The sequence below is a fragment of the Balaenoptera physalus genome, assembly GCF_965194825.1.
Source record: "Balaenoptera physalus genome assembly, chromosome: 19".
Lineage (NCBI taxonomy): Eukaryota > Metazoa > Chordata > Mammalia > Artiodactyla > Balaenopteridae > Balaenoptera > Balaenoptera physalus.
The window spans coordinates 1,391,111-1,414,744 of NC_138900.1; the positions used below are offsets into that span (position 1 = coordinate 1,391,111).

The 23,634-nt window shown below is 46.8% G+C and overlaps 2 protein-coding genes across 8 annotated transcripts in view; one reads left to right on the forward strand and one right to left on the reverse strand.

Moving 5' to 3' along the window:
- The window catches only part of LOC309648147 (zinc finger protein 550-like), a 142,108-nt gene extending 134,759 nt beyond the window's left edge, over positions 1 to 7,349 (forward strand). For all 4 annotated transcript variants that reach the window (XR_014256495.1, XR_014256496.1, XR_014256497.1 and 1 more), the window contains one exon: positions 2,970 to 7,349. The gene's annotated coding sequence lies outside the window, so the exon portion shown is untranslated. The remainder of the gene's footprint in view (positions 1 to 2,969) is intronic.
- Positions 21 to 23,553, reverse strand: LOC309648208 (zinc finger protein 419-like). 4 transcript variants are annotated; one of them, XM_082436618.1, is made up of 6 exons: positions 23,242 to 23,553; positions 21,402 to 21,440; positions 18,767 to 18,893; positions 18,169 to 18,267; positions 13,720 to 13,851; positions 21 to 1,474 (listed from the first exon to the last, which is right to left on the reverse strand). In XM_082436618.1, the coding sequence occupies exons 1-6, from the start codon at positions 23,329 to 23,331 to the stop codon at positions 1,425 to 1,427; spliced, it is 537 nt and encodes a 178-aa protein (XP_082292744.1). In that variant the 5' UTR covers positions 23,332 to 23,553; the 3' UTR covers positions 21 to 1,424. The 4 variants fall into 4 exon arrangements, with proteins under 4 accessions (XP_082292744.1, XP_082292742.1, XP_082292741.1 ...); XM_082436616.1 differs by lacking the exon at positions 21 to 1,474 and adding an exon at positions 20,889 to 20,949 and having other exon boundaries at positions 11,546 to 13,851; XM_082436615.1 differs by lacking the exon at positions 21 to 1,474 and having other exon boundaries at positions 11,546 to 13,851.
- Positions 23,554 to 23,634: the final 81 nt, after the last annotated feature.

A 23,634-nucleotide genomic window follows, 5' to 3' on the forward strand; every position in this document is an offset into this window, starting at 1 on the left:
TTGGGGTGTCTGTGGCCTTATTATGATTTTAGGCAGCCTCTCTGCTAATGGAAGGGGCTGTGTTCCTGTCTTGCTAGTTGTTTGGCATAGGGTGTCCAGCACTGTAGCTTGCTGGTCGTTGAGTGAAGCTGGGTCTTGATGTTGAGATGGAGATCTCTGAGAGATTTTCGCCATTTGGTATTACGTGGAGCTGGGAGGTCTCTTGTGGACCAGTGTCCTGAAGTTGGCTCTCCCACCTCAGAGGCACAGCCCTGATGCCTGGCTGGAGCACCAAGAGCCTTTCATCCACACGGCTCAGAATAAAAGGGAGAAAAAATAGAAAGAAAGAGGATCAAATAAAATAAAATAAAGCTATTATAGTAAAAAATAAGAAAAAAAATTATTAAGAATAAATTTATTAAGAAAAAAATTTTTTTAATTTTTAAAAATAGATTTATAAATTTTTTATAATAAAAATAAGAAAAAAATTAAGAAAATTTATTAAGAAAAAAATTTTTTAATTTTTTAAAATAAAAAATATGAAAAAACTCATTAAAAATTTTTTTTACATTTTTTTAAAAATAGAAAATAAGGAAAAAATTATTAAGAAAACATTTATTAGGAAAAAAATTTTTTAAGTAAACAAACAGCAAAAAAACGGACGGACCTAACCCTAGGACTAATGGTGAAAGCAAAGCTATACAGACAAAATCTCACCCAGAAGCATACACGTATACACTCACTAAAAAAGGAAAAGGGGAAAAATTAATATATCCTGCTCCCAAAGTCCACCTCCTGAATTTGCCAATCCATTAGTTTTTAAAATTGTTTTATCATACCTGTGTGTATATATGTGCGTATACCTAGGCAATGTATTGTGTAGTGTTTTTTTTTTTCCTCAAACTTTATAAAAGGAGTATTCTCTAGCCATCTGAGCTGGCTTTTTTATTCAGTGTTATGTTACTAATATTTATCATACATATAGTTGTAGTTCACTCATGTTCTTCAGCTGTAAAATATGCTGTTGCATGAATATACCACAGAATATTCATTCTCTTGGACATTTACTTTTTCCCAGTTTTTCACTCTTACAAACAATGCTGCTGTGAAAATTCTTCCACATGTGTCCTTGTGCACATGTGCAGGAGTTTCTCTCTTTTTTTTAAATAAATTTATTTATTTTATTTTTGACTGCATTGGGTCTTCGTTGCTGCATGCGGGCTTTCTCTAGTTGCGGTGAGTGGAGGCTTCTCTTTGTTGTGGTGCACAGGCTTCTCATTGCGGTGGCTTCTCGTTGCGGAGCACAGGCTCTAGGCGCGCGGGCTTCAGTAGTTGTAGCACGTGGGCTCAGTAGTTGTGGCACACGGGCTTAGTTGCTCCGCAGCATGTGGGATCTTCCCGGACCAGGGCTCGAACCCGTGTCCCCTGCATTGGCAGGTGGATTCTTAACTGCTGCGCCACCAGGTACACCCAGGAATTTCTCCTGATATTGTTCCTAGGAGTGGAATTTTGGATAACTAGGTGCCTGGAACATTAAGATGATACCCAGTTGTTTTCTTTTTCTTTTTTTGTTTTTTGGTCGCACTGCACAGCATGTGGGATCTTAGTTCCCAGACCAGGGATTGAACCCATGCCCCTTGCATTGGAAGCGTGGGGTCTTAACCACTGGGCCACCAGGGAAGTCCTATCCAGTTGTTTTCTGAAAGTGGATATAATTTTCACTTCCAATGTCTGAGCGATTTCATTGGCCCATATCCTCTCCAGTATCTGATATTGCCAGGCTCCTTAATTGTTGCCAGTCAAGTGGATGTAAGAGTATCTCAGCGTAGTTTGTTTTGCAGCCCTTCATTACTAAGAAAGTTGAGCAACTCTTTATTTGTTTAGTGGCCACATGTGTGTTGTCTTTTACTAATGTCAGTTTATGAATTTTTTTGCCACAACTTTCTATTAAGATGGTTGCTCTCCTCTTTTAGATTTATCAGATTTTTTACATATTCCTGACACTAATCTTTTACCCATCATATGTGCTGCAGTTGTTTTCTACTAGCATTAAGCTTGCATTTTTATTTTCTTTAAAGTATCTTTTGGTGAAAAGAAATTCATATTTTGTTTAGTCATGTCAATTTATCTTTTGTTTTATGATTTCTGCTTTTCATGTCTTGCTAGGAAATCTTTTCCTACACCAAAGTAAAAAAGATATTCTATTTTTCTATTGCTTACGAAAATATTTTGAAATTTGGCTTTTGCCATTTAAGTTGTAATGAATCTGGAATTAACTTTCTGTGTGGTGTGAAGTGGAAATGCAAGAACTTTTTTCCTCATCTGGGAAATCAGTTTTTTAGCTGCATATTTTGTATAGTCCCTTCTTTTCCCACTAATCTGCTATGCCACCTCTGCTGTATCTCTGTCTATACCTCCACCATCCTCACATGCCCTGCAGTTTCCTGGACATCCAGTATTCTCTCTAGACTCTGCACCTTTGTACACTCTGTCTCCTTTGGCTGTGATGCCTTCTTACTTTCTGTGTCTGTATCTGGTAACTACTCCTAGTTATTTAGGACTCAGACCTCAAGACACCTCTTCTGGGAATCCTCCCCTGATATCTTTTTCTCATCTGGGCTGGGTTAGATGCCCCCTTTTCAGTGTTCTTGTAGCACCACGTGACGTCCTTTCTCAGAACAAATACAGCACACACAGTATCATCATTACCCTCTCCTTGGACAGTGAGGAGGGGACTCCACTCTACCTTCTCTGGCCCCTGCCCCAAATTCTCCTTGAGGCTGTCCCTTTAAAGGTGTCACGAATCCAAGGACTAGCAAAAAACAAAACAAAACAAAACAAAACCCTGAGTTTCAGAAATGTGAAAACCCAGCTGGTGTCAGGTATCAGGGGCACATCTCCATCTTCCTTTTCCTACTGGCTTGGTGATTTTTATTTCTTCTGTGTTGGTATTGCTAATATGTGTCTTTTGTGTATTGGAATCCCTTCAGGTGACAAAGCAAAAACCAAGACCACAGAGACTACTGCTTCTCAGCCAGCCTTGTTTGATGGATGCTTAGTCCAAACGTCACTGACTCAGGAAGGCTTCAGTGTTTCTACTTTGGGGCAAGCCAGGAAACCAGAAGAAGTATCAGAAAAGCAGGGAGGGCATGTGAGGACAGGAACAGTCCTTCACAAGAAAACCCTCCCTGGAAAGGTGAACCCTGACTGTGGTGATTTGGAAATACGTGACAGTCTGTGTTCAAAAGATTTACAGGATAGAGTGTCTACAGCAAATGCTTCTCATGAGTGTGAGTCACGTGGATCAAGGGAAGACCCGTTGTTTCATGGAGGGAAGAATGCCTACAGATGCAAAGCATGTGGGAAAGGGTTTGTCAAGAATCACTTCCTTGTTCAACATCAGTGAATTCACACTAGAGTACAACCCTATAAATGCAAAAAATGTGGGAAGCCCACATTTTTAGCTCACTGGACACTACAGCATTCACATTGGGGAGAAACGCTATGGGTGCGTCGAGTGTGGGAAAGCCTTCAGCCGCAGGTCACACCTCACAGAGCACCAGCGGATTCACAGTGGAGAGAAGCCCTATGTGTGTGGTGAATGCGGAAGGGCCTTCGCCCACCAGTCTGATTTCATTTGGCATAAGAGAACCCACGCTGGAGAGAAACCCTTTGAGTGCAAAGAATGTGGGAAAGCGTTTAGTGACAGCTCTTCTGTAACTCGACACATGAGGTGTCACTCTAGGGAGAAGCCTTATGAGTGCAGTGAGTGTGGAAAGATCTACAGCTACAGCTCAACCCTCACCACCCATCAAAAGATTCATAGTGGGGTGAAATCCTACGAGTGTAATAGATGTGGAAAGGCCTTTTACCAGAAGGCAGAACTCAGACAACATCAGAGATCTCATACTGGGGACAGATTTTTCTAAAGTAACTATTGTGGCAAATAGTTTGGCCAGAGGAAAAATGTTCCTTGGCATATGAGAGTTCATACCCAAGAGAAGCCCTGGTCTCCCTCACATGCTCAGTTCTTGCTTGACTGTGGTGTTACCTTTAGCTAGAGCTGAGCCCTTGCACTGCAGAAATGTAGGCCAGTCTCTCCCAAAACATGACTTGGTTCTCAGCAGAGGGACTTTCTTTCCACACCTGAAAGCTCTTTGCTATGACATGGCCCATACAGAGACCTGGGACTATTTGTCCCAGAGCAGGAGTGGTATGCATTCCAGTGGATGAAGGACCCCCTTCCCTAATGGCCTGTGTCTCCCCATCTAATTTTCTGTGTACAGAGGGGCCTGCTGTGTTCTTGCTAGTATGATGGGCAGGAGTCATGAGAACCCCATCCTTTATCCCCATTACCTCACACAGTGTCCTGGGTCCTGGGTCATGGAGACACATCGGTGATTGAGACACGGGTCTTGCTGTTTAGAATGGGAAATACACATGATAACACACAGGTGAGGTATATCAACTCTGTTGCCATGACAGTAACATGCTTATGATCCCCATCCAGCATAATGAAGAACAAGGTCAAAACTTAGGTATGGAGGGGCTCCCCTGGTGGCTCAGTGGTTAAGAATCCGCCTGCCAATGCAGGGGACATGGGTTTGAGCCCTGGTCCAGGAAGATCCCACATGCCGTGGAGCAACTAAGCCCATGTGCCACAGCTACTGAGCCTGCACTCTAGAGCCCATGAGCCACAATTACTGAGCCCGCATGCCACAACTACTGAAGCCCGCACCTACAGCCTGTGCTCTGCAACAAGAGAAGCCACCGCAATGAGAAGCCGGTGTACCGCAATGAAGAGTAGCCCCTGCTTGCCACAACTAGGGAAAGCCTACGTGCAGCAATGAAGACTCAACACAGCCAAAAATAAATAAATAAAATAAATAAATTTAAGACTTAGGCATGGAGGACAGATGTGATCAGGAAGAGTGGTCTAGTGGCTGGCTACAAGCTTGGACTCTGGGGACAATTGGGATTCCAATGCTCCTGAGCTGTGCCCATCACCAGCTGGATGACCTTGGTCATGTTGCTTCCTCACAAGCCTCTTTTCGTGTCTGTAAAAGTGGAACGATGTATGTTAAACTGTAAAGCATGGGAAGAGGAACAGATGGTATACAAGGATGATATCGTGCAGACCCATGAGGGATGGAAGAGCCCCAGCCATGTTTGAAGATGGAGAAGAGCACTCCTTGCAAAGGGAACAACATGTACCAAGATTCTGAGGCAGGCAAGAGCCGGAATTGTTGGGGGAAATAGCTGAAGACCAGTGTGTCCAAGGGAGACAAGTGGGCAGTGAGATCGAGGGTGCAGGGCCCAACACACATCATGAGAAATGTGGATTTTATTGCAACTGCTCTGGGAGGCTCAGGAAGGGATTCAGCAGGACAGTTGAATGATGTTATTTGTCTCTAAATCTCCCTTTGGCTGCTCTGTGGGGAATGAGGAGAATCAAAAACTGATGTGGGAGAGAGGAAAGAGGCCACTGTAGTCCAGGAGTATGTTGACAGTGGACTGGCCCAGGATGGTGGCATTGGAGATGATGGGATGAGGATGACCTGGGACACGTTAAGAGGCAGAGCTGACATTACATGTGCATCATTTGGATGCTGGGGTGAGCCCCAGGGAATGACTTTTCCCCCTCAGTCCTCAAGAGAGAGCCCTCTGCATTCATGGGAAACGTGAGTCATGGCTTGGCCTTGTGTTCCATTTTCTTGAGCAGCACCTAATAAGTGTGTTGAGTGAGCAAGTGAAGCTGAAGGTCCCTTTCTGGGACACAGAAAAGGCAGGATGATTCCTTGTCCCCATGATGGTAGTATGGGCAGTTGAATTTTCCGTGACTTTATTTCTCTGACCAAGGAGGAGCCCTGGCCCTGCCCAGATTAGATGACTTTAGGCAGGAGGGTGCGTAGAGCAGTGATGAGACTTGAATCACTTCAGGCACTATTCTCAACTGTGCTACTTACTGGTGGCCATTACTCAGGGCAACTCAGGGACCTTTTGGGTTCTTGGTTTCCTCCCCTGTATACTGGGAGATCGAATAACCATTTGAACCCTCATTTTCATTATTTACGAAACAAGTGTGTTGGCCATCCCACTTTACCAGGTTGTGCAGGTTAAAGGATAGTGTTGTAAAGTGCCTGTCACAGTGCTGGGTATGTGTATATGCTTAAAAGTCAGCTATTGTAACTCATATGTTACTCCTTTGGCTTATCCTATTCCTTCCTCACCAGAAGATGTGCTGATGGGATTTCTAGTACAAATATACTGCAGTTCCTGATGGCATCTCAGCAGATTTTAGTTCTTAAGAAGCTTGATAATGGGCTCTAGTGACATTCTGCATAAGGTCTTGGTTCCCCGCCAGGCAAAGCCAAGAGTTTTCCCTGCCCCTTGTTTTTTTTTCACTGGTGGAGATGGTGTGGCTTAGGATGCCATGGAATATTAGTTGTGCTTTGAATGGACATTTAAACCTCCCCTTGAAAATCCCTTGTGAAGGGAATTTTGAGCCATCAAAAAGTACTTACTGCTAATTTAATTTATTCCATGTTTATTTAATGTAGTAGTTGATATACGTAATTTGGGTTTAAATATGTCCTCTTATTTTTCGGATTTCTTTGTGTCACTTGTTCTTTCTATGCCTGCCCCCCTCCACACCAAAAAAAACTTTCTATTACTTACAGATTTTCTTTATTCTAGTTTGGAAAGCATATACTCTAATTCTGTTTGTTATTGTCTAAGCTGAGATTTACAAGCACTTATTTAAAGAGTACAGAGTTATACATACTTTTTCCTCTTCCCAGGCTATATAAGGGACTTGGAACATTAACCGATACGTCCTATCTCAGTATATGTGTTGAGACTTCGTGTTAATTCCATTATTGTAACTCCAAAAGGAAGTGTTATTACTGTTTAATACAAATCCTGAGCAGTTGTATCCATCCACATATGCATTCCCCTCTTGGATCCTCTATTGCAGATCTTTCATCTGGGATCAGTTTCCAAATTCTTAAATATAAACTTTAGGATTTCATTTTATGATTGCTAATCTTCCATTAAATTTCCCATTTGGGGCTCAAAATAGTCATACTCTTTCTTGAAAGACAGCTTTGCTGTGTATGGAAATCTAGATTGGCATGTTTTTTTCTTCATCAGGTCCTCGAATAGTTCCTTCCACTGTATTCCAGAACCATAATTATATTGGGAGTGAGTGGCAACTTACTTTGTTTATAGCCTTCTGGTCTTAGTTTAGATTATTAACAGAAATACTAACATTAACATGGAGGAATGGGGTTTGGGGTTATCACCCCCAAAGTAATAAATAGTGCTGAATGTGTAAGAATAATAATAAAATGGATTATCTGGTGACTAAACTGATGGATTGTGTTAGAAACTGGGTAGATGCTCTCCTATCGAATTTTCTCTTTATGGACGCCCTGCTTCCCTTGTATGGGCCATGTAAATGAGCTTGGGGCAATGGAATATGGGCAGAAGTGATCATGAAATTATGTCTTCTAATTTTTGCTCCTCCAGTGGGATATCCCCTTGGGTATTAGTGGTTTCAGTTCTCACACTTGCTCAGGATTTAGTGCCCTCTTGGGAACTGCAGTTTCAGGCTACCTATGGACTGATGGTGGGGTGGGACCCTTGTACTGGCAATATTAGCAAATTCCCTGATGATACTGATGCTACTGCTGGTTTGGGAACAACTGAATTAGAGCGGGCTCTAGAGCGCAGGCTCAGTAGTTGTGGCGCATCTGGTTAGTTGCTCCGAGGCATGTGGGATCTTCCCAGACCAGGGACTGAATCCCTGTCCCCTGCAGGTGGATTCTTAGCCACTGTGCCACCAGGGAAGTCCCTCGTTTTGTTTTTTAATTATATATTTTTCCTGAGGTTCTGACAGGTTGAGGTTTGCCTAAGGCTGCACAGGCAGAGATCTCCAGTTAGATACCTTTCAGGATGGGGCTTCGCCCAACGTGGCCACAAAACCCTGGCGTGGTCCCTGTCTTTGGAACCGCAAAGCATTATTTCTCAGGGTCCCTCGAAGGGCTGTTTGGCCTTTGCCATGGAGAATGGGAAGGGCCTATCCTTACCTGGCGGGAGGTAGGACAGAAACTACATTACCCGGAAGGCTGTGCTTGTGCGTGCACGAAGGGCGCTCATCCAATGACTACCCAGGAAAGAAGCGTTGCCTCCTTGGGAGGTGGAGGGGGGACTTCCGATGATGTCACAGAAGCTCTTGTGGGGTCAGCGTGCCTCGTCGGTGGAGACCCAATCCTGCTTCCCAGGCGGCTCTTAGGGATCAAGTAAGGAAGGAGGGGAGAAGAGACTTAGGACCTACCTCTGCGCCTTTGTACGAGCCGTGACCCCCGCCTGGCGGCGTGCTTTTCCGGCTCCGCACCAATCCTCTTTCCTCCAGGTCCCTGGAGTCGGCGTCCTTGGCCTTGTGTGCCTTTTACACGTGGGAAACTGAGGATTGGAGTGCGGGGTCAGCCAAGGTCACTCCCTGACCAGGGCCGGACGACTGGAGAGTCCACTAAGCTTGAAGGACCCGCCTGGGTCCCTGCCCAGTTCACAGGGTGGACTGGCGACAGGTAGCCGGGTCGGACACAGGTGAGTGGGTGGGCTTCGGGCCGCCAGCCATTGGGACCCTCGTCCTATTAGCCCCAGCGCCCCCATATAGAGGATGCTGTTGTCCTAGGACTTTTTCGCCCTCCGCTCTCTCTGCCCTGGAGTTTGGGGTACTCAGAGGTGAGTTATTCTTGGCCTATGATCCTTAATCGAAACGGGGATTGTGTGGCGCACTTCCAATTTCTGGAACCCAGTAGGATGAGGTAAGCGTTGCCAGGCACAAGAACTAGCATGTGCATATGCTTCGTTGTGGCACTGACCTGAGAATGTTCTAGAAACCACAAGTCTACTCTATTTCTTTTGGGACCAGAGAGCAGGTGGGCAGGAATCAGCCATGAAATGGCAAATGAGGAGCTGGGCCTTCTGAGGGTGGTGGGAGCCATAGACGGTTTAGAGCTGATGGAGGTGCCCTGATTCAGGTCGTAACAAGCTCTCTCTGGCTACAGAACACACTGTGGGGGTGATTGTTTTCCTAGTATTCGGTCAGCTGTATTTTCCTCTGACAAGATCTAATGATACATATTTTATTAGTTTTACTTTTTTCTAGATTTAATTTGCTCTATATTTTATTAAGGATTTTTTTCACCTGTATTAATTAGGACTATAGTTCTGTAATTACTATTTTTTTGTACTCATTATGTTTTTATATCAGTTAGGTTGGTCTCTTAAAATAAGTTGGAAAGCATTTGATCCTTCTCTTATTTTCTGAAAGGACATGTTATTTTAGTATTATTTACCCTTTAAATGTGTTATAGAATTTGCCAGCAGTGTTTGATAATTTCTTATTGTTTTTGAACATATTTTATTCAATTTATTTCTAAATACTTCATATTTTGATGGTATTGTAACGGATTTCTTCTTTTCAATTTCCAAACATTCATTGCTAGTATATGGAAACACAAGTAATTTTTGTATATTGGCCTTTTTATCCTGGGACCTTGCTAAACTCAATCATTCTCAATCATTAGACCTAGTAGCTTTTTGGTGAATGAGTTGTAATTTTCAACATAATCATGTCTTACATGAATAGACAGTTTTGGTTCTACCTTTACAATCTTCAGAAGTTTGTTTTTTTTTTTATGTTACTAACACAGACCACTAGTACAATGTTAAGTGATGAGCATAGACATACTTGCATTATTCCCAATATCAGGGCAAAAGCATTAGGCTTTCACCATCAAATATATTAGCTGTTGTTTTTTCATAGATACCCTACATCACGTTGAGGAAGTTCCCATCTAATCCTAATTTGCTGAGAATTTGTATCATTCACTGGTTTTGAATTCTGTGAAATTCTTCCACTACATCTTTGAGATGATTGTTTTTATTTTAGTCTATTAATATAGATTACATTATAGATGCAGTTGTTAAATCATCTTTGCATTCCTGATAAACAGCACTAGGTTATGATTTATGTGTTTTCATATGTATATGGCTGGATTCAGTGCTAAAATTTTGTTAAGGTTTCTGTTGTATCTATGATCATATGGGTGTTGGTCCATAGTGTTTTGTTTTGTTTTGTTTTGTTTTTTATTTATTTTATTTATGGCTGTGTTAGGTCTTCGTTTCTGTGCGAGGGCTTTCTCTAGTTGCGGCAAGTGGGGACCACTCTTCATCGCAGTGCGCGGGCCTTTCACTGTCGCGGCCTCTCTTGTTGGGGAGCACAGGCTCCAGACGCACAGGCTCAGTAATTGTGGCTCACGGGCCTAGTTGCTCTGTGGCATGTGGGATCTTCCCAGACCAAGGCTCGAACCCGTGTCCCCTGCATTGGCAGGCAGATTCTCAACCACTGCGCCACCAGGGAAGCCCGGTCCATAGTGTTTTAATAGCATCATTCACTTAACTAGTTGGGAAATGTTTGAATCTTGTTTTAGAAGAATTTCTGTGTAATTGGTACTGTTTCATCTTTAAATATTCTTTAAGAGTTTTTACATGTTCCAGGGATGACCTGGTAGCTGACAGCCACCAAGAAAACAGGAATATCAGCCCTACAACCACAAGGAACTGAAATTGCCCAACGACTCAAATGAGCAGGAAACAGAATTTCCTCCACTCCATGAAAAAAACCACAACCCTGCCAACAACTTGAGTTTAGCACAGTGAGCCCATCCCAGGTCTGAGTGGGCATATGACATATAGAACTATAATATAAATTTGTGTTGTTTAAGCCATAAGTTTGTGGTAATTTGTTAGGACAGCAATAGAAAGCTAATACATCAACATTATGCTTCAAGTTTTTTTTTTTTTTTTTTTGGCCGTGCTACGCAGCTTGTGGGATCTTAGTTCCCTGACCAGAGACTGAACCTGGGCCACAGCAGTGAGAGCACTGAGTCCTCACCATTGGATCACCAGGAAATTCCCTTCAAGTACTTTACTTTCTAATGCAAGAATATTTCCTATGCTCGTGTTATACTTTTCCAGCTCCAACCTGGAAATAGCCTCTTATCTAAGGAGTTCTGATTCTTTTTATTGAAATATCGTATTCATAAGCCAATAACTGGACAATAAATATGCTCACAGCTGCTGGAATGCCACTTCTTTCTAGGCTGTCTCAGAAGAGATAGGGAATGTGTTCATATGTAAACATTTCTACATACATTGAGTTTTTTATGTGTATTTAATTTTACAGAGATTTCACAAGATTGGATATTTATTTATTTTTAAAATGTATTTATTTTTGGCTGCGTTGGGTCTTTGTTGCTGTGCATGGGCTTTCTCTAGTTGTGGCGAGCAGGGGCTACTCTTCATTGTGTATTGCGGTGGCTTCTCTTGTTGTGGAGTACGGGCTCTAGGCATGCAGGCTTCAGTAATTGTGGCTTGCGGGCTCTAGAGCATGGGCTCTAGATCGCAGGCTCAATAGTTGTGGCGCACGGGCTTAGTTGCTCCGCGGCATGTGGGATCTACCCGGACCAGGGCTCAAATCTGTGTCCCCTGCATCGGCGGGTGGATTCTTAACCACTGTGCTGCCAGGAAAGTCCCAAGACTGGATATTTAAAAGGGTCTTAAGACTCCAATAGTATACTCAGATAAGGCTCTTTTTACAGGCAAAGATAAGAGAAAGAGTACAATACCAAAAGTACAATCAATAAAAAACAAATGGGTAAATTGGATTTCATGAAAATTAAGAAATTCTACTCTAGGAAAGATAACGTTAAGAAATGAAAACCAAAGCCACAGACTGTGAGGAAATATTGGTAAAGCATATATCAAATGAGTAACTTGCACCCAGAATATATTAAGAAATTGCAAGACAATTCCTTAATAGCAGGCAAAAAACTTTGAACAGATAATTCACTAAAGATATATGGATGGCAAATACACAGGGAGTCATTAGGGAAATGCAAATTAAAACCACAGTGAAATACTACTACATACCTACTAGAATGGCTAAAATGAATGGCCAGTGTCTTACATACAAAGGTCAGGAAGGATGTGAAGAAACTGGAAAACGAATACACTCCAGGAAATGTGAGATGGCATAACCATTCAGAACACAAGGTGGCAAGTTCTTAAAAAGTTAAATATTTGGATCAACTTCCAGCATGACAGTGTGAGGAGCTCTGCAAGCCCTGCTTCCCAATGAAACTGGTGAAAAATTATAAAAACACCATCTAAAGCCTCTAGAAATGATCCTAAGGCTACACAGCAAATGAAGAAACATTTAAGGAAATCTAATACTCAGGATGAACAGCAAGAGCCAGTCACATCTGAACCAAGGCCACACCCTCTCTCCCTGCTTCGAACTCAGAGATGAAAACTCCAGACTGAGGCAGCCAAGAACACAGGGCTCCCTCTCACTAGAGCTGCCAGGCAGAGGACTAGCCTCTCAAGAGGGGCAGGATGTCAGCAATTCTCATCCTGCTCCAGTGTGCATGTTTGGATGAATGATATTCAATTGTTGGCTCACTCATAAAGGCTGCTCTCAGAGCTTCTATGTTTAAGTTAGGTTGACCAGGAGACAGCACATGCCCTGCACTCTTAAGGCCTTTCTCTGATCTGAACTTTCTGGTGCCAAACAGGGTTAAGACTTTGGCTGCAACCTTTCTTCATGTCCCCATATTCATAAGGCCTGTTTGAGCTGTGAAGTTTCTGTTGCTGAATCAGAGTAGACCTTTGGTTAAAGACTTTTCCACATTAGCTGCATTCAAGACTTTTCTCCACTGTGAACTTTATGGTGTTGAATGAGGTTGAAACGCTGGCTAAACGATTTCCTACAACTGCTGCACTCATAGGGCATTTCTCCAGTGTGAATCCTCCGATGCTTAACAAGGCTGGAGCTGTGGCGGAACAATTTCCCACATTCCCTGCACTCATAAGGCCTTGCTCCAGTGTGAACCCTCTGGTGTTTAACGAGGCTAGAATTCTCACTAAAGAATCTTCCACATTCATTGCACTTAAAAGGCTTTTCTCCAGTGTGAACTTTTCGGTGTTGCATGAGGCTAGAGCTTTGGCTAAAGAATTTCCCACATTCACTGCACTCGTAAGGCCTTTCTCCAGTGTGAACTCGCCAGTGATTAATAAGGCTTGACTTGTGGCTATAGAATTTCCCACACTCACTGCACTTATAAGGCCTTTCTCCAGTGTGAACTCTCTGATGTTTCATGAGGCTTGAGTTAAAGCTAAAGAATTTCCCACATTCACTGCACTCATAAGGCCTCACTCCAGTGTGGATTCTGTGATGCTGAACAAGTGTGGAATTATGCCTGAAGGCTTTTCCACATTCACTGCATTTAAAAGGCTTTTCTCCAGTGTGAACTCTCCGGTGTTGAATGAGGTCAGCATTGCGACTAAAAGATTTTCCACATTCACTACACCCGTAAGGCCTTTCACCAGTATGAACTATTTGGTGTATAAAAAGGTTGGATTTATGGCTAAATAATTTGCCACATTCGCTGCATTCATAAGGCTTTTCTCCAGTGTGTAGTCTCTGGTGCTGAACAAGTAAGTATTTCTGACCAAAGGCTTTCCCACACTCGCTGCATCTGTAATGCCTTTTTCCAGGGTGAAAGCCCTCCCCACTTTCGGTGCTCCTATGTGGCTCCCCTCTGCTGTGAGCCACCTGATGCTTGGGAAGACCAGAGCTAGCTGGGGAGACCTTCCCACCCTCCTCACCCTCTTCTCTTCTTGAGGGTTTCTCTCTGGAGCTCAGCTTCTGGTGTTGGTGAAGGTTTACTCTGAGCACCCCCTCTACATAAACACCCGGCTCAGGTGCCACGTCCTCAGCCTCCGCTCCACACCAACAACCTGAAAGCAGAGAAATGCTGATGAAGAGTATGTAGACTTTGGCGGGACGGGGCAGCACCCTCACAAACGTGTCTGACAGCCAGTATGGAGTCCCTGGGATTACTGGCGGGGTGAGGGAGAGCTCGCTGTGCAGTGCAGGACCTGACAACCTCACAGATCAGGGGGACTCATGAGTAGCAAGGATATAGGATGGGGTGCAGCCCAGGGAGGAAAGGCAGGGTCTCCAACACACTCCTCTACAAATGGCTTTCAGCAGGGCTTCAGCTGCTGGTGACACAAGAACACAGTGCAGAAGGGTGTGTCCAGGCCCAGAAAAGTTGAAGGCAACTGAGTAGCTGGTGTTCAAGGACTATTAAGGATATGTGTACACCTCATGACACATGGAGTGAGAGCTTGTATTGTGACCTGGAAAACTTCCCATTCTGTTGCCTCAACAGCCCCACAAACAAGCTGTAAACTATGCCACCATGTGCACCAGTGTGAGAAGGTGGGCCCCTGCCACAAGTTCTCTTACCTACCCTCCTGACTGAGACCCAGGGCCATTTAAACTCACCAGTGAAATCCCCTCGCACCTCCCTCATGTTCCTCTCCTCAGTCCTAACCAGTGATGCTGCATCCCCTTCAGAGAAGTCCACCATGGCACTCTGTGAAGGTCGATGGTGCTGGCAACCGCTTCTTCACTGCTGTCACTCTTTGTCTCCTGATCCCATGGGTATTGGGGGCCCCATTCCTGGAGATCAGTGGCTCAAGATCTTACAGGCCAGGATCTTAGCAGGAACATTTAATTCCAGCAACTCCCAATAATCAGAGGAGGTGAGCCAATTATTCAAGAAAAGTAAAACATCTTTGCAACATTGCTGGGCTATACTTAGTGCCACTGCCTATCAACATGCCAACTACTGCTCAGCTCCCAAGGTCTAGGAACGATCGGAAAAGGAGATCTGGCCACCAGAGCTGTCCTGAATGGATCCCGACCCAGCTGAAGTCACCTTAGAAAGGGAAGCTGCTGCCTATGAGAGGGGCCACAGAAAGGAAGCATCCAAGGTCTTCTCAGACCCAGTGGCTCAAGAACACAGGAGATCACAAGGAATTATAAGGTGAAACTTGCAATTTCACAAGACTAGAAATACCAATGATTCTTAAAGATTTCATTCAAAGAGGTGGGGAAAGGGAGCTGATTGGTTACTGAGAGCATTTAACATGGGTGCACATTCAGCCCCAGAAATGAGGCAGCTGCCAGCATTTGGAAAGAGGCTAAGATGCATAATTAAAGATACTTTGGCCCTCCAAGTTCAATTCTCACCTGATATTTTGGGGCTGAAGGACCTCAGGAAGGACAGAGGGTATCCCTAACGTCAGGGTAGGTGTGACAGAGACCAAAACTTTTGATGGGATTATAAAGGCCTCAGATGAGGAATCTGAAGCCTCTACCACCACTTGGGACTCAGAAACCCTGCCGTTAACTGAATTGGATTTTCATGGCCTGGAGATGCCCAATGGGAAACGGTCAAGGAAGCCCATGTGCTCCTCTGCAAAAACTGGAATGGTTCAATGGATCTATCATTTTGGGCATTCAGACAAGGAGAACCCTGAGCACATTTCTAAATCAGGAGGCCCTCTTTGTCACAGAGTCCAGGAGTTGTTCTTGCAGGCTCGCATCCCGATACAGAGCTTTGTTGCTTAACCTTATTGGTATATCTCACACCAAATGGGAGGCCACGGATGGAACTATCTCCACATGTGCCATGAGAGCTCCGCGCACCCTGACTCACAAATTCTGACGTATCACATCCGCCGCCTGGTGTGCGGTAGGTGTGTGGGTAACCACCCCCACACCTAGCATTCTTTCCCGACTTGCTGACGCCCCCTACTGCCTCCAGGGTGATACTGGTAGAACTAGTCATGGCAAACAAACTGCACCAGGTGTCAACAATCTTTATCAAACAGCTGCCCATGATGGTGACCCCTGATGCTTTTGAGTTTTCCTATGAGAGACAGATGTGTATGACATCTGAACAAGCTCAAGTCCCTCTCACAAAGTGAGAACCTGTGGAGTTGCCCCTGCTGGTGAAGGTAGTAAACATGCCATAGTATCACCTGAAACAAGGTACTGGCCTTTGGCTGGTTGTTCAAGATCTACTAAAAGAAGAGGAGATTATTCCTGCTATTTCTCCTTAATAGGAGCGGCACTTAACTGTTGATTATCGAAACCTTAAAGCTCAAGTTCCCCCCATCAGGGGTCCAACACCTAACAATCCAGTTAACTGAAGACATCAAGAGGGCACCAGTGACTACTTGGCCATGGTGGATCTGGCCCAGTACATTTTATTCTGGGCCTATGACCCCTTAGTCACAGCCCCAGTTCACCTTTACCTTTGAAGGAACCCAACATACATTTACCAAGTTGTCCGTGAGTTATTTAAACAGCCCAGCCCACAATTACTGCCAGGACCCGGACCGGGTCCCCTCCCCACTCCAGTTCTTTATCCACCAGGTACCTCCCTTTTTCCATCAACCCAAGGACGCTGGGCAGAACAGGCAATTATGTATTCCCATCTTATTTTTTTATTTTTATTTTTTTGGCTATGTCGTGTGGCATGCGGGATCTTAACTCCCCACCCAGGGATCGGGCCTGTGCCCCCAGCAGCAGAAGCGTGGAGTCTTAACCACTGGACCACCAGGGAAGTCCCTATTTATTCCCATCTTAATCAGACTTGTGATAGCCGCAGGAGACACCAGCTTTGGCACCAGTACAGCAGCCTTTGTCAAACAAGATCAGATCACGTCTGCCAACCAGCGCCTTTCAGTGGCCCTTTCAGATCACGTACAAAGGCTGCAGGAAACCTTGGCCCTTATTCAACAAACCTACAAGTCTCTGAGCCCAAATGGTCATGGATAACAGACTGGCTTGTGATTGTTTACTAGCCAGGAAAGGTGGCTCAGGACAGCTACAGGCCAAGCTACGAGGATTAGGACAAGTGGTAAAAATCTTTCGTAACATAACCAAAAGCTTCCAAAAGACTCCCTTAAACCCGGAGGTGCCTAATCTGTTCTCTTGCTTTTCCCCTACTACCTGCCGTGCTAGCTGCGGCCTGGGTTTCAAACCCTCATTATATACCTGGTAGGACCCTTCTTAGTTGTCACCTTTGTCAAAGATTGCCTTTGGTGGCAAGAACAAACTATTCCTGTCACCTCTAACATTGCCACAACCCAGGTGGCAAGCGTCACCCATCCCAATGAGAGTTGATAATGATGATGAGACACCACAGGGTCAACTGTATTGCAACCTTTGAAGCTCCCTGTTTTCCTGCTCCCTCGGCATCCCCACAAAGAGGTTGTGAGCACCCTGCCAGTGGCACCAGTGTGAGGAGGCTGGTCCCTGCCACAAGTTGCCCTTCTGGTCCTCCCCTGAGTGTGACCTAGTACGTTTAAATGCACCAATAAAATCCCCTTGTGTTGGGACTTCCCTGGTGGTGTAGTGGTTAAGAATCCCCCTGCCAAAGCAGGGGACACAGGTTCGAGCCCTGGTCTGGGAAGATCCCACATGCCACGGAGCAGCTAAGCCCGTGCGCCACAGCTACTGGGCCTGCGCTCTAGAGCCTGCGAGCCACAACTACCGAGCCCATATGCCACAACTACTGAAGCCCGTGTGCCTAGAGCCCGCGCTCTGCAACAAGAGAAGTCACCGCAATGAGAAACCCACGCACCGCAACAAAGAGCAGCCCCCGCTCGCCGCAACTAGAGAAAGCCCACGCGCAGCAATGAAGACCCAACGCAGCCCTAAATAAATAAATAAATAAATAAATAAATAAATAAATAAATAAATAAATCCCCTCGTGCCTTTTCTTGCATTCTCCCCCCAACCACCAACAGAGACACTTGCCAACAGGTCCTCACCCTCTGCTTCCCCCCTGCTCCATTGAGCCTGCTCCCTCGCGCTCCTCCCATGTGACCCCCCCTCTCGGCGTGCAGTGACTGTCTCTCTGGACCTGTGAGCATGATAAACTTTGGTTTTTTCCTTAGGCTGTCCTGTGTTTCCTCTTGTGGCTGCACCTGCCTGGTCATGTCATAAAAGAGCACAAAACGGGTCTACTGTTGGCGAGCACTGCAGAGGGAGCAGTGGAGGACGGGTGGGGGACAGCCCTGGGTCAGAAACCAGAGCAGCCCTGAGAAGCGGGCAGAGCTGAGGAAGAAAAGAAGAAAATCAGCCTTGGCCCCTTGTTTGACACCAAAACATTAGGGCACCATGGAGAGACTCCTGGTATGATTTGAACCCATCCCTGAGTTCCCTCTTCCCCACTTCCTCCCTCCAAGCACCTCTTGGCGTGGCTGTGATCACGACTCCACAGGCAGGCACAAAGGGCTCTCCCCACTGCTCCAGCTGAGTAACTTCATGGGTCCTGGAACATGTAAGTCCTAAGGGAGGGACAAGGCAGGCAGGTCAAAGCAACCCGCTCCACGGCAGCCCACAGGGACGAAGACTGTATATTACAAACAGGAAGCTTGGAGAAGGATCTTGCAGGAACAACCCAGTCAAGCAGTGGCCGTGTTGGTACCTCAATTCCTGGCACAGGCAGATCCCATGTCAGCCAAAGGAAGAGGGTAGAACTGGGGGCACAGGACTGCCATGGATCTCCACAGCATCACCAGGCCAGGGAGAGGCCAGTAGCGTGTGATCCATCAGTCGGACTACAACACTCCCGATCCCCAAACCCTTTCCTGCACAACTTTGGGGCAGCAGCAGCTTGGGGACAGAAGGGGTAGTGTACCCAGCCCAGGCTTTCACTCACAACACCTACTACAGGACACAGGGAAGGACGCAGTACCCATGGACCAGCTTTGGGAAGGACAGACCTGCCCTTGGAGAAGGGGAAGAGCAGAGCTCCGCCTAAGCTGTGGGGTGCAAGGAACTTACCCAGAGAGGCCATCAGTGAGAAGTTCTCCAGCATCACACTGCGGTACAGGAGTCTCTGGGCTTCATCAAGGAGCCCCCACTCCTCCTGTGAGAAGTAGACAGCCACATCCTCAAATGTCACTTGGCCCTGCCAAGATGGGGATGGTTCAGTTTATGTGCAGCCTCCTTTCCCAGGACTCTAAGCATCTCCCCAAATATCCACCCTCCTCACAAGCTCCCCACCTCAGAGGAGATCCCAGGCCCTGGTGCCATTGATGCCCACCCTCTGCTGGCCGTCCCATCGATCACTGTGTTCAGCCCTCATCAACAACAGGCGGGGGGCACGTGTCATCTGAGCCCTGGTGCTGGCCTGCAGAGCCTCACCCTTCTGCCAGACAGCTTACCTGGGATCCTCTAGATTGTGCTTCCCAAACACAACCAAAACTGAGTCACCGTTCTCCCCTCAGGCCCCAGTCCAAGGGCCTGGGGCCATCAGTTGACACTCCCTCCCAACATGTACATCGTTCTTTTTTTTAAATATAAATTTATTTATTTTATTTTTGGCTGCGTTGGGTCTTTGTTGCTGCACGCGGGCTTTCTCTAGTTGCGGCGAGCGGGGGCTACTCTTCATTGCGGTGCACGGGCTTCTTATTGCACTGGCTTCTCCTGTTGTGGAGCACAGGCTCTAGGCAAGAGGGCTTCAGTAGTTGTGGAACACAGGCTCAGTATTTGTGGCTTGCGGGCTCTAGAGCGCAGGCTCAGTAGTTGTGGCTCAGTAGTTGCTCCACGGCATGTGGGATCTTCCCAGACCAGGGCTCAAACCCATGTCCCCTGCATTGGCAGGCGGATTCTTAACCACTGCGCCACCAGGGAAGCCCTGTACATTGTTCTTTACACCACACCTCCCTTCACAGCCTCAACCCCTCACTGCCACCACCACCCCCTACACCACATCTTGCATCTCCCTGGCCTCACCACGTGCCAGTGTGCACATGGCATCCTGAGGGTGCTTGGCAAGTGCAATCAGAATCCTACCCTGTCCCAGTGTTCCAAAGGCACTAACTGCCAGGGACAACCCCCAGGCCTGCTTTGAAGGCCTCCTTACTTGGCCCTTATCCTTGCTTCATCGTCAGCCACCCGAAACGACGCGCAGATCTCAGGTACACTCAGCCCTCTTCCACTTCTGTGTTGCAAAGCTGTCCCCTCACCAGTCTCAGCTTCCTCTGACACTTATTCAAAGCCCAGGTCCAGGGACTTCCCTGGTGGTCCAGTGGTTAAGACTCTGTGCTTCCAATGCAGGGGGCTCGGGTTCCATCCCTGGTCGGGGAACTAAGATCCCACATGCGCGCAGCGTGGCCAAAAAATTAAAAAAAAAAAAAAAGCCTAGGTCCACCTGTCTCTCACATCAGGCCTAACAGCTGTCCCAGAGGACCCTGTGTGATCTTGTGCTAACCTCCAGGTCACAGTGGGGATAAGAACAAGAGTCTGGGGAGCCCATCGCTGGGTGAATAAGCAATAGCACCAGGTTTGCTGTCATCTCACTGCCTTGTCTCATGTCCACTCCCCAAGGAAACCCCGGCCACCAGCCAGATCCTCCTCACTCCTACAACGCCTCCCCATGGCCACTACATTCCCTCATGTGTTTCTGTGAAGCCCACCACCCCATCTAGCAAGAGACCCAGTCCTCGGCCCCATACTCTCCTCCCTTGTCACCTAACACACTGCCACAGGACCTGAAGGTGCCCCCTGCCAAATCTGATCGCAGTACCATCCTGGTCCACATACCATCCATATTGGGGGTGAATCCAATCTGAACGCTTCACCTGAACTCAAAATGTGTGTGTCCAGGTATCCACTGGATGAATCCACTCAAGGGTTTCTGGAGCATCTCAGTTCAACAGCCAGAACCTAGCTCCTAATATTCCCACTGAAAATTACTCTTGCCGTCGACTTCGACATGGTAGTACTAACCCTGCTTCTAGCTACTAAGGCCAAACATCTCAGAGTCACCCGACTCTTCCTCTTCTCTCTCCCACCCTCCACATCAGAAAGTCTGCTCAGACCTACTTAAAAAAACAGACACGGGCTCCAACATGTCTCCCACCTCCACTGCCACTACTCTGGTCCAGCTACCAACACTCACCTGGACTATTGCAGTAGCCTCCTCCCTGGTCTCCCTGTAACCCAACAGTCTGCTTTCTACTCTGCAGCAGAAAATGCTTGTTAAGCCTGGGTCAGATCAGTTCCCTCCTCTGCTCCAAACCTTCTACGGCTCCCACCACCCTCCGAATAGAGGCCCACCTCTTCAGCCCACCATTCCAGGTCTAACGCCTGCTTCCTGCTGTTTCCACCAAACATAATGGAGACCTAAGGTTGCCTGAGCATTCCCAGCTCAACCTCACCTCTAGCATCTTCTAATGTTGACCACTGTGAATGGAATTTCTTCTAAGCATCATGCCACTGGTTGCCAGAAATGGAAACCAAGCCGTATAATTCCTGGTCTGCACTCAGGGACCTGACCTTGGATGACCACCTTCCAGGGATCTCAGATGGCAGGGTAGGGAGAGTAGCAGGTAGAGTCCCAAGACACTACAATCCTGGAGCCCATGCAGGTGGGAGGTGAAAAGGGTGAAGACCGAGGACACCTTTCACTTACCTCTTCATGGTCTGCAAGTGATTCTGCAGCCACAGCAACCTATGGAAAAGCAAGGCTGTGAGAAGCAGGCAATAATGTTGGGCCCCAAAGGCTCAATCAAGGTGCCTTACACCATCTGGGCCTCAGTCCTCAGTGATGCCTCTTACCAGCTGTGTGACCTTGGACAAACACTCGACCTCCCTGTGCCTCAGTGTTGTGATCTGTCAAATGGGGATAACAATGATGTCCACTCAGTGGGGCTATTGTCTGCGTCAAACTCATTCCTATGCAACAAGTTCTAAATATCAATTCTTACTGTCCTCATAAGTGATGCTTCTGTCAAGATTTCCCGGTAGGTATTTAAAATGCAGTTTTTTAACATGCCTTTTAACTAAGAAAATACAATATTGAAGATGTTTGATTTAATTGAATGCTTAGCAGTATATTGAAATTTCAACCAATTATTAAGTGTTTATATCCGTTAACTTGTTAAAGCCATGTTATTTTAATTGCCTATGTAAGTGTGTATGTATATACATACATATTTATGTACACACGTATATATGTATCTTTACCAGTTAGTGTTAAATGAGTATTTATTTCATAAACTCACGATTTAATAAACTGGGGGCTTGGGCCTGAGAAAATTGAGTAGATACTAGTCCTACTGGCAACCTAACTGCCTGCTATACACTCTCCTGAAGGGAATCCTGCTAGGGGCCTTTGCACTGGAGCAGCTGCTCATCCCTCCTGCCCTAAAAGCTGGGGGAACTTAGGCACCAAAGGAGATGCTCTACTAGCCTCGCTGAGTATTCTTTTTCTCCAGAAGGAGTGGAAATGAGGGCCTGCTGAGCCTGGAGTGGCAAATCTACACCACTGAACATCTCAGTCTCCACCCCAGACCTGGGTCTTTATACCCTATAACCCTCCATTCCTGCACACACCAGCCAGAACCACTTTGGAGCACAGGACTCCACCCCTCTGGAGGCAGCCCCACCTTCCAGGCTCATCTGAAGTAAAAACTTTGATTCTCCCTCCTAAATAGGACCCACAGTCCTTGCGCTGGTCCAGGCCACCACCCATCATCCCTTGGATATCTCCAGCGCAGATCCCTCCGCAGAACCCCATGAGTGAGTGAGCAAGCTACCCACACGACACCTCCACTCTGGCACATCTCAGGGTTACCATGTCCAAAATCCAACTCCCAATCTTATCCCTGAAGCCTGCTCCCTGCAAACCAAAAAACAGGATCGTCCTTCCTTCCCTACTTTTTCACAGCCACATCTGGTGCAGCAGGAAATCCTGTCTGTTCAATGTTTAAAGCCCATAAGAAATCTGATCAATCCTCCCCCCTCTTGCCACCAGCAATGGTCCAGTCCGCACCAGAACTCTCTATTAGTCTATTGTACTTACTTACTCACAGGTCTCCTAGTCTCCACTCGTATCACCCCAACCCCCGTCTGTTTTTCCCTGAGAAGCCCTTGGAAAACTTTGACACATAGACTGAGTCTCTCCACTTCACAACCCTCCGTGGCCACCAGCGGCTGCAGAATGAAGGCCCAGCTGCTCCGGCTGCCTTTTCACGTGGGACTCATCCCCTTAAGCTGCTCCGTGCAGACTCGAGAGAAACCTCAAGTTTAAGACTCTCAGTTCGGTTACTGTTCCAAGTCTTTGATTGTGCCGGTCCCTCTGCCTGTAACCCTCTCCCACACCCCATCATACTGGCTGGCAGAAATGGGGACCCCCCCACCCACGAGCTCCCTACAGACCTGGACCCAGGGGCTCGAGCAGGGGACGATCAGTGGGGCCTTTGGTGTCCGGTGGGGTGAGGGCGGTGAGAGATCGGAGGACGAGTGTTTACCTGAGCCGGGACTCTAGCCGCTGCCGCAGCCATCGGAGTCTGTGGGCGGAGCCGGGCCGGGAGCGGCGGACCAGGTCGGGCCCCAGGCATCCCTGTCCCCGACCCAGAATGGGGTCACCCCCGGGCGCTGCTGCCCGAACGTGAGACCCGCCTCACTGCAGTGCAGCGCCTGCCTCCTCTCGCGCCTTCCCGCTCTCGTCACCCCAGTTCAAACTAGCTTTCCGGAGCCTCAGATCAGGCGGAGAGACCCAACAGACCCCAAAACGACCGCCCCTAAGCGGACGCCTAAAGTCCCGCCCAGCGGGTTCCGCACGCGCGCGGAAATGTCTGTTTTCTTGGCGGAGCACAGCCACCGGGGAGAGCAGCGCCTGCTGGGTAATGTAGTTCACACAC